The 10,620-nt window shown below is 45.2% G+C and overlaps 2 protein-coding genes across 2 annotated transcripts; both read right to left on the bottom strand.

Moving 5' to 3' along the window:
• Positions 1 to 1,185: 1,185 nt before the first annotated feature.
• Positions 1,186 to 3,448, bottom strand: VTN00DRAFT_2724 (uncharacterized protein; the record flags this gene model as incomplete). The annotated part of the gene is made up of 3 exons (XM_069428968.1): positions 1,186 to 1,205; positions 1,269 to 1,410; positions 1,475 to 3,448. The coding sequence occupies 3 exons, from the start codon at positions 3,446 to 3,448 to the stop codon at positions 1,186 to 1,188; spliced, it is 2,136 nt and encodes a 711-aa protein (XP_069283770.1).
• A 5,350-nt stretch (positions 3,449 to 8,798) lies between these two features.
• On the bottom strand, positions 8,799 to 10,291 carry VTN00DRAFT_2723 (uncharacterized protein; the record flags this gene model as incomplete). Its single annotated transcript, XM_069428967.1, has 10 exons — positions 8,799 to 8,865; positions 8,924 to 9,319; positions 9,371 to 9,505; positions 9,555 to 9,592; positions 9,644 to 9,666; positions 9,717 to 9,836; positions 9,899 to 9,905; positions 9,974 to 9,996; positions 10,049 to 10,131; positions 10,185 to 10,291. The coding sequence occupies 10 exons, from the start codon at positions 10,289 to 10,291 to the stop codon at positions 8,799 to 8,801; spliced, it is 999 nt and encodes a 332-aa protein (XP_069283769.1).
• Positions 10,292 to 10,620: the final 329 nt, after the last annotated feature.

Here is a 10,620-nt window from a genome sequence, read left to right as displayed (position 1 = left end):
GCTCGACGGCTGAGTGACGCTTAAGTCTTCATCGCTCATAATGTAAACTAGGTCGCTGAGCTCCTGGAATCTCCTCTGAGATCCATTCTCTGAAATAATGATCCAGCTTGGAAGAAAGTTCTCTTTGATCTAAATATTCAGGGGAGAGGGGAAGAAGGGATAATGGTAGTCGGCGAAAATGTCGTAAATAGTGGGAAAAAGAGACTTACGTCCTAAGTATCCAGGTAAGTAAGGCGGAAGATAAGGGCAGATTAGATTGGCAGACTGGCCTTGGCGGCGTTACCTAGGTACCATTGACGCGGCGGGGTTGCGTAACCGCATGTGGGTTAGGTTTCAAATAGGCGCCTTGGCAGCGGGGAAGGAAAAGATATTGAGTGTTTCAAGGGGAAGCTGATTTTGCTAGTGTGGAAGACAGTTCAAAAAGGAAATCTGGGACAGGAATGTGCGCAGCAGCAATACTTAATAGCCTTTCTATCTCTACACATGATTTCACAATAGCCTAAAGGTGTTATCTCTTTCAAAATTGATTATAAGATGCATCATGGCTTCATCTCCGTTTCCAGCACTTTGATAAGGATGTGTCAAAGGGGTTGGAAAGGATATTCCTTTGCTGTCATTTTGTATGCACTATATAATGAAAAGATCTCTGAGACTTTGGTCCATCTGGCATTGTCAATGGACCTGTAACATCTAGGTTGTAGTTAAGTGTTTCATGGGCGCTCAGTTGTTCTCAGATACATGCCTGGTCTTTTCCTCTAGGACAGGTTCAACTTGATTAGACAGTCTATTGACTTTAAGCATCCAAGCTTTACTGCAAATAATTGTGATGTGGTACAAGAAAGGAGAAATAAGGCAATAATAGTCTTCAAAGGAATAATATCATGTATATAGAAGGATTATCTCTCGTTCTATAAAAACAACAGAGTATGGCACAAGAAAGAAAAGATTTCTTTATTCATAAAAATACACGGTGGACAGGAATGGGCAGAATTATATAAAGGAGCAATTGACATAATTACAGTAAAGAACTACCAACACATAACCCAGTGGACAATTAGATCAGGGAGCAGGACTGGAAGAGCAACAAAAGATATGATTCCCTTGTATAATTATGCATGTCTGCCTGAATTCTGCATCAGCTGATCTCGCTGAGAATGGCAAGAAACCACCAATAAGAAGTCATTCTCAAGGATTCACTGATGCTTCTGCTTATGGTCGTTAGTAATCGGGAAATGAAATTCCCAGAGAGCTGGTCGATGATTACGCACCTTGCGTCTCTGTATCCCTGCCTTGCAGCTCTGACCTGTAATCAAAGGAATTTGTCTCTCTTGCTGCATTCTCGAGCTCAAAGGCGACAGCAGTAGCCGAAAATTTCTTAGATTCATTGTCATATGAAATCCAGCGTTTGAACTTTGTCATATGTTAGCAGAACGATATTATAATAATTATTATGTATTTCGAGGGCCAAACTCACAGTCGCAATGCGAACCCCTAGCCAAAGACATCGATGTGTCCGTGAGATGACAATTGAAGGAAGTTCAAAGGACCGCTCATCATCCTCAACATAAGAATCTTCAAAGAACCCATCAGGGTAGTAGAGCTGGCTCCATGCCTGACCACGGATAGGGAAATCCTCAGGCAATTGCTGCACGGTGCCGGCCTCAGAACGAGGAAACTCATCGCTCTCAATTTTGGCTATGTCTGTATCACCGCAAATCAACTTGTTGAGGAATGTAGCGATCCGCCTCCATGGAACTTTTGTCTCAATGTATTTCATGCTCTCTGGGTTCAGTGCCAGACACCAAAGAAATGCTAACGAGGTATGGACATGTGGAAGGACATTTTTATCGCCGATGTGTTGGAGGACTATCGCTAATGTTGAAAATGTAAGGTGAGTTCCGTGTGAGATGATCTGAATGGGGCTTGAAAATTGAACACCTCCTGACATTGAAGACTTGGCCGGAGAGACCAGAAGACCTTTGGATGATGGTAGATTTTCCCAATACTGTCGAGCAGATCTATATATCTCTGACTCTGGCGAGTATGCCTTTTTATTCTTCTGCTCCTCAAATAGTTTCGTCATTATTGGCTTCTGCCCTGTTGTTTCCAGGCCGTATTCGAAGATAGCCGCATGATTGGATGATGCAATATAGACGCCTTGCTCCCGAAAGAATTCCTTAACTTTGTTGATATAATCATTGAGAAGGGACAGGAACTTGTCAACAAATTGGATAAATTGATCAACAGAACCCTTGGTGAAGAGCACACCATGAGCACTGACAAAGGCAGTAACGAGTGGCAGATGACGATTGTTCATTGCTTCTGTTGAATTCAGGAGGGGATCGAAGAGGAGAAGAATACTCTCCCTGGCATTTAGAAAAGGAGAGACACTAACCAATGACTTTGTATAGTAGAAGAGCTGCTGCACAATGTTCGGACGGGCAAGTACGGCGAGATGATGTTGAATTCTTCCAACATCCGGGCTCTTACCCGCAGCTTTATTATACCAATCCCTAGCCACTCCAGCCCAGACTTCGCGATCTTGCATGTCAGCCTCTTCAACGGCCATGCGATATCTTGAAAGGTCCCCCAGGCATTCAATCCATGTCTCTTCAAAGGTTGGAACGCTTCCCAAAAGCAAGGTCATCATGGAATATGCCAAATATATGAAGTTGAGCATGTGTTCCAACGAGTCTGGAAGTCTATGCCGTAGCAGTTCCAGAAAAGAGTGGATTCCGTAGCGCCACATGCGTGCGGGCATGGCATACTTTTCAGCCAGTTCTCTCAGCACAGGACTGGCTGAAGGATGCTGAGAGGCCAAAAAGAAGTCATGATGCTCATGCAGAAGCGTTCGATGCAAAGCAATAAGTGCCTGCCACTGAACATCCTCAAGTTCACTTTTTGTCTGTGATTGTTGCTTGTCGATTTCCATGCACTTCTTCTCAACCATGACTAAACCAGCGTATATGCCGCGGACCTCATTAATCAATTGCTCCTCCGTTATTGGATGTGTTTCCGGCTGGAGGGACATATTTGCATATTTGGCACGCTTAGCATCGCCGCCTCTCCATGTTTGCAGCGATGTATTAGCGTCATGATGTTGACCTGATGCCTGATGGTGCTCGTGTTGCCGTTTCTGATGAGTTGTATGCGTCCGAGCATTATGCCGCCTTGGGGTCATGACAGCAGCGGTATTATTGTGGTCGGTATTACCCAAGTAAGCTCTTCGGTTAACATCGTCCGAGTCTGGGTCAAAAAGAACCGTCCCTGTTCCCGAAGGTGAGGGACTGCGGTCAAATTTGACGCCTTGTTGAATATTGAGATTCCCTAAACAGGATGTGACAGGTGGAACTTCTGTGGAGTACAGTGGTTCAAATGAGCCGGATGGGCTTGGAACATTGCCGCCCTCGATTGTAGTCAAGGACTTTGATGATGGGAGTTTGCTCATTGTGCATGTATAGAAGAGTAACACTGTCTGATACAGGTTGTCATTAGCCACTGGTCAAAGAGTAGACAGTATAGTCTGTGGAACACTTGGGAAAAGAAAATACAAACACAACTTGGAAGAAACTCTGAAGGCTGCTCAATCAAAGATCAGGCTCGCAAGGACGGTGGTAGAGCAAAGAAAAGGTGTTGAATAGGAAGCAGTCTAAAGGATCATAACAGTGTGGAAACTAAAAGGCACTTGGCTCTCACGTCATAGCAAAGAGAGTATCTCTAACAGTGCAACTGTGTCCTTTGAGAGGAGAGGTAATAACAGATTAAATGTTCTTCCAAGTTATATACCTATATACCTACCGAGGCGTAGTGCCTAAGTAGGCAGACCAATATAGCCCAATGTCTGCAAGTCCTAGCATGTGATGAGGCTGGGTTGCCTTGACAGGTGGCGGACCATTTGCATTCCATTTGAAGAGGAAAGATTGGTACTTCAAGGGTTTAACAGGCAAGCTTGTTGCCCAGGTAAAAAGGTGAGCGGCTGATCAGACCAGGAACCGGCTTGTCTTTTCTGTAATGCTTTGTATTTAAATTAATTACAAATTGCCTGACGGAGCAAGAGAACTTACAAATTACCTGTGTATTTATAGATATCATTGGATGCCTCACTACTTGCCAATGCAAGAAGATATTCTAGATTCTTACATTGTTACAGCCTATAAACATTCTGGTCATAACTGATGCTGGAGAGCAATTACTCAAGGCGAAAGAAAAGATTTTGCTCGCAGCTTCTTAGCTGCTTGTGCTCTGTCATCTTTCTCTTGTGTTGCCTTGCTGCCTCTTATGGAGAGCACATCTATATTGTGTCCACTCCAGCCAAACATCAGAATGAGGCAAGAAGGGATCTGCGATTTGGGGGGAATGAAATTACATGACTATACTTAGTAGAGAATCAGCTGCTCGTGAGCGCGGCAGGACATTGTGACATTATTCTCATCCAGAAAGCCTGACAAAAAGGCATCCATGTTGCAGGCTAATTCTGGCTAGCTGTATTCCCAACCACAAGGCATGCCACAAATCATGCTCAAACACTCCCATGGTCTGTGATAATGGGTTAGCCTGTGGATGGGTAATTGCCGCTGTGACGGGAGCGTGCCGTCCATTGTCATGCACCTCCCAGAGAGGATTTGGTTGGCACCTCAGGGGTCATGTTGGGAAGAGGGCTCTAAGACTACTTCTGGGCAAGAATTGTTTCATAGGACCCATTTCAGCTGAAAGTGGAACTCGGCCACAGCAGTAGGTACAGAGTTGTGGATCAATAGGTGAAAATACCCTCACTGGTGGCTTCCAGCCGTAAGGGCCAATGCACGCGCAAGGCCCGAGGAAGCTGTTCATGGTGCAGTCTGCCTGCAGGAAGATCATCCTGGACGGAGAGTGGATCTCGGATTGAAGTGTAAGGTGTTGGTTCTCAAACCAGGCTGCTTTCCGGAGACCCCTGACGCAGGAGCGCTGCGGAACCCAGCTCCATACCCCCTATGCAGCTCGCTCTACCGCTGGAGGGATCTTTTGAAGGTGTACTCGGTGCGTCCTCCATCGTGCAAGACAAGGCAGCCGGTGTCTGTGGGGCTTCTACTCTGAGGCCACGGCGTATGGAGGCAGCACTTGCTCCAGTGAGGCGGGTATCCGAAGTCAATTACCCCATCCTGATCTGTTGTCCCGGAAGGGAAGATGCCCGAAGTGAAAGGCTGGTCTGAACACCCACAGGCAGGGAAGTGACAGGTCAGACGGGACCGTCATTCCTTTAGTCCTCTCCGCTATCCAGCTCGACTATTTGCAAGTTACTGTTCTTCTTTGAGCTGCAGTTCTTTGCTTTCATTTTGTTTAGTCTGGCTTCCCCTTCTTGGATTCACTTAATTCCTCTCCGCAGATAACAATGCGAGAACATGCGTTTACACCATAGTCAAGAGAATAGTACGTAGTTTTTGGAGCTCAGCATTAGGTTTGCGCCGCGGGGACCAGAATAGGCAAGGGTCGCGACAAACTCCGGAAAGCAATTCAACAGTGTGGCTTGGGGGCATTCTATGGCGCAGCCGAAGCTGTCAGCTTTGCCAGCAGGGGGGGGGGGGGGATGAGTCGTCACCCTGTTAGGTGCATGAGGAGATTTTCCGATATCATAGCTGATTCTGAACTTTTGTCGGGGTCATAACACCGCGCAGGCGCTTTGCGGTATATGGGGCCAAACTTCAGGAAGCCTAGTGTGTTCGATGGGGTGTGCATTAGTTTAGCTGAAACTTGAGACTGTTTCCCAGCCGACTCCCACGACTAGTAGCCTGTACATATAAAGCCTTTATCAACTATAATATTTCAAGAGACACGACAAGTCCACATTTTCCAGTCTTCATTCAAAGTTCTCCCTGACGGTTCTCCAAAGAATTGGAAGCTCGCCGAAACCAAACAGTGATATTGTCAGAAATGTATGAAACCTGTTGACCACTGATACTGTGGACATTGCCTGATGAGAATAATATAGGATGGCGTCGTATCAGCAAGAAGATATATCAAAACTTGTCAACCAAAGTCTTTCAAGGGTAGCTTTATTTGCTCTGCACAGCACATATCTTTCTGATTTTTTTGCGCAAAAAATACATGAGGTCCTCATGTCATTGGAAAGGATCAACAGGCAGTTAAAATATAGAATTGCACTTTCTGCCCTTGATCAGAAAAAATTGGTGATGTATAAGACCAGCCTCAAGCATACCTAAGGCCGTTTTTGCTGATACACCGGTCCTATAAAGAAACATCGGCAAGCTATCTGAGTTTGTCAGGGGCTACTCAGCTCCGTGCCTTCTCAACAAATTCATAGATGATGACCTAAAGAATCTGAAAAAGGTCCAGAAGGCCATAAAGTCTTCGAGGCAACGGTCAGTGAAGGGCAACAAGAGTCCAAAGAATAGACAACATTTGAGACACCTCAGATTTTCGGTGCACAAAAAGAATACAAGAGGCTGTCAAAATTGGTTATCTTGAGAGGCTACTGGAGCTAGTTATGATAGTTTACACTTCCCTAAAGCCTGGTTACATCCCAATGGCAGCATGGCCGATATCAAGAGGGGTCCTTCCTGTCTGATGAGTGAGTTGTTGAGCCAAAGGTGGAAAACCTGACTGTGTTGGACAGACTTCCAGAGAGAGAATTCTATAGTGTGGATGAAATGGTGTTGAGTCAAAGCAATTTGATAGTCAATACTGTCAAACTCTTATTGTCAGGTAGCTATACAGTTCATTCGAAATTAATTGAATGCTACTAAATTATCTTCAGAAAGCAAATAACTAGCGATTCCGAATGCCCTTTTCTCTGAATCCTTTTAATCCCATCAATCACGTCAGGTCGATACAGGCTACAACTTGATCCAATATTTGGGCAGCTCTGCTGCTCTTTCCCAAATCAGGTAAGTAACATAAATTACTTCCCAGAACATTCTTTCTCCATGTAAAAGGCGGTAAGGGGGAGTATTTTTTTGCAAGTTCTGAATTGGCCAAAGGAGGACCTGGTAGTTACATGTTTTAAATCCTGCTCTTGGACAATGCTGATATAGACAAAACATGGGAAATGAACCACTGGCAGCAGCTGGACATGGGAGAAATATGTGCTTCCTGTGAACATGCAGACTTACACCCTCACAGGCAGCTTGCTGCTGATGGGAATCAGTCTCAAGTAGAGACAATGGAAACAGTAAACTCAAGTTACAACAACCGTCCTTTGATGGATTGGCAGAAATTAGATACGACCATGTAATTTGACCTTTGCTGTTTGGAGTAGGTAGCTATGTTTTTTGGATAACATAACTGTTAGCTCCTGATCTTGTGGCGCAGAAACCAATCATCAGTGTTATCTGGTTGATTTAAGTGTCAGCTGTGAAACAATATTGCGCAGAGGAGATATACCGTTCTAAGTATGCAATAGCCTCCCACAAGATAAGGGGATAAAACTATGGGCCTTGTGCTGCTTTTGCATTTGGTACCTTTTCCATGAAAGGACATGAAATTGCGTCAAGTAACTTTTCAACCCCTCTGTCACAGTCAGTCTTGTTGATGATTCCTTCATTTTCCATTATATAGAAGGCGTCCTTAACCCAATCCTGACAGTTCCAATTTTTGTTGCTATTTTTAATAGGTACCGTGCTTAGAATATGCTGTAGTTTTGAATATCCTTCCTCAGAGATTGTGGCAAAGCGTTCCATGGTTACCAATCTCATATTTGTAGTCTGGGGATCACGCCCACGCCGTAAGCAGTGGAATGTCAAATCAGAACCAAATTTATTTGTCACATGGAAGCCATCGAAGCTATTGTCTTTGGAAATCCAGATGCTGGCATGGCGCTCTCTACTAAGATCTGAACTATCATGCACGGCAACAAATACTTCAATATTTGTCTTGACCTCGGACATTAAAGGCAGATGCTAGGAGTGGAATCAAGACAACAAGATTTGTGAGGCTCGGATATTGATGTTGAAATAATATAAATCTTGGCTGGAGCCAGAATCATAACTGGCAGCATCAATCAGCACCAAAATGTGGCAAGAAGGGCAGTCTGTTTATACTTACAGAAATTGAGATCTGTATGAATGGACTTATATTCCCTTCCAGAGGCTGCTTGATTGCTCAAGTATCTTTACAAAGGATTCCTGCTAGGTCTTAAATCATAAACCCCGCATAGTCTACGTGCAGGCAGAGAGAAATGTGCAGGACAAGCATACAGGGGTCTTTTCCAGACAGCAGTGTCTGTCTGCAGCCACCATTAGCAGGCCAATGACCAGCTTGCAAGCATTACAAGGTGTATGCATTGGAGAGTGTGTACTAGTATGCAATTAATGGAGGTAATTTTCAGCCCTGTACTTTGCTTTCGCTTTGCAAATATAGATGCCCAATGCTCAAATGCAAGAACGCAAATGGTCGGTTGATTGTACTTTACTTTACATGCAACTCACCAGATGTAAGAGCAAAATGCCTACACAGAAAGATAATAAATAGACTAAGATACATATATTACACAAATTAGATAAAGAAAACCAGTAAGGAATGGCTATTACAGGCGTATTGAAGTGCAGATTCCACAAAGGACAAAAATTCAAGTTTGCATAGAATGTCAGTGTATGATGTATCTTATTGCTGGACACAGCTCACAATCTGAGTAGAAACGAAAGTGGTCTCACCAGAGATGGAGGCTTCGAGTAATCAGACTCTCTCGCCGGGAAGAGAGGAGGGAGAAGGCAACTGTAGAATGGCCATAAGACCATAAGCTCAGGCATTCCGCCTTGGAGCTTCCTGAATATTGTTCTGCCGGACATGTTGAGCCACGGAGAGATTCAGGGCCCGATCAGAGTCTCTGCATCAGAGAAGTTGTTTTCTGGCTTTTGTCCGATAACAATGTATCTAGACCAAGTTGGGATGTTAGCCATGAGAACTGGTCTTGCCTTTGGAAAACCCATACCTTTCCCAGTGTCCGGAGATTTTCATCTTGTTTAATTCAAGGAGAACAAGGGCGCAGAGTTTCTGAACTTCATCTTTTGACATACCCAGCTTTGTCATCAGCTCGAGGCTGAATCCTTCCAGACCCTTGGACCAGTTCCGGATCATCCATTCCACATACCTATCCACCTTTGGATCACCAGTTTCGTACATCGGTATCATGTACCTGTGTTCAGCCACATTGACAAATCCACTCTTTTCCAAATTCTTACAGTATTCCAAAGGGGCCTGGAAGCTCCTGCCATCTTTCTTAGCGGCTTCCTCCATTTTTTTCCACCAGGAACAGAAGATGCTGTTCTCATTGTCAAAGTGCAGTACCCAGTCGCTGATTTCGAGCCAGCCTCCCTCAGCACAAGATCTGGAGGAACCAAGTTAGATTCGAATCCAATGGCTCCTGTCGTGATCTTACTTATAAGCACTATCCACAAATTTTGGCAAGTCTGGAATACTGCCGGTCAACCCACGCGCATGAAAAAGGTCGATATTCTCGTTTTCAATGCTGTCAAGGAAATCGTCGACCAGGAACGAACAGTTGGGTGGGACCCTGAGATATTGTCAGCAACGCCACAGAGCGGTTAAAGGACCTTCCCTACCAGGCAGGCTGTATCGGACTCAAATCTATGCCGAGGACCTGTGTATTCATCAGCTTCATCTGTGTATGGATCTGTTTTCTTCTCCTTACCGCAGCGCAGGGGTAAACATCAGCTTTTTCAGGTTAGCATCCTAGTAAGGCAGTCCGTCAGTGCAAGGCTTACCACAATTAATGGCCCATGCCCCGGTGCCAGTGCCAATGTCAAGCACTCTCCGAGGTGCTTCAATGGGCGCAAGGTGTAATCTGCGATCCAGTAGCTGGAAGAGCAACTCATGTTGATCATCTGGAAATCCATGTTAGGCAGCATTCGTTTTGGTTCTATGTGTGACGTGCCTAGCCGCTCACGCTCTTTCTGGTATCCATTAGCACCTAGGTATTTCCAAGAGATTCAATGTGAACATATGCGCTGCATGTGCATACCTTATCATTCGGGAAAGGATATCCTGGTGTGACAAGTCAGAATATCTGCACAAGCAAGGTTTACCGCAAACGCACTGCCTGCATGGTAGCTGTGATATAGTCGCCCATTACTCTCTACCGGTCTCAATGCTTCTTCATCGATCGAAGTGGTGTCGCTCCTACCAGAACTGATCAGCATGTCCCGAAGTGCGATAATGACTTGTAGCCGCACCAGTCATCTTCTAACCCGGAGTCATGACCACTCTCATCGTTCTCGTTGATAGCGGTAGCGTCGCTCCTCTGTACCTGTTGCAATGTGATTAGGTAGGGAGCAGCCATTGTGAGTCTAAGGCCTCTACGGCCGGACACGCGGAGGTGGAATGGCAATTGCTTGATTTGGAGGGGAGAGGGTTTGAAAGCATCTGCAGGGATTGACTGGAATGGGCCCCAAGGTTCAAAAGATGGAAACAGACAAGTCGACGCAAGCCAGGGGGCTGGGAGAATGATAACAGTTCCGAGGAGTCGTATCTTCAAACATGGCTGGTTGTCAATCTGCACAGGACAGCCTCACCAGTGCTGTATCTAAAATTTGCATGTTACTGAACTGGGTAACTTTCGAACAGATTTAGTTAATCCCAGATACGGAGCCCTTACTAGCCCATAACCTT

The sequence above is a fragment of the Thermoascus crustaceus genome, assembly GCF_041956765.1.
Source record: "Thermoascus crustaceus strain CBS 181.67 unplaced genomic scaffold VTN00scaffold_10, whole genome shotgun sequence".
NCBI lineage: Eukaryota > Fungi > Ascomycota > Eurotiomycetes > Eurotiales > Thermoascaceae > Thermoascus > Thermoascus crustaceus.
This window is presented reverse-complemented; position numbering and strand designations above follow the sequence as displayed.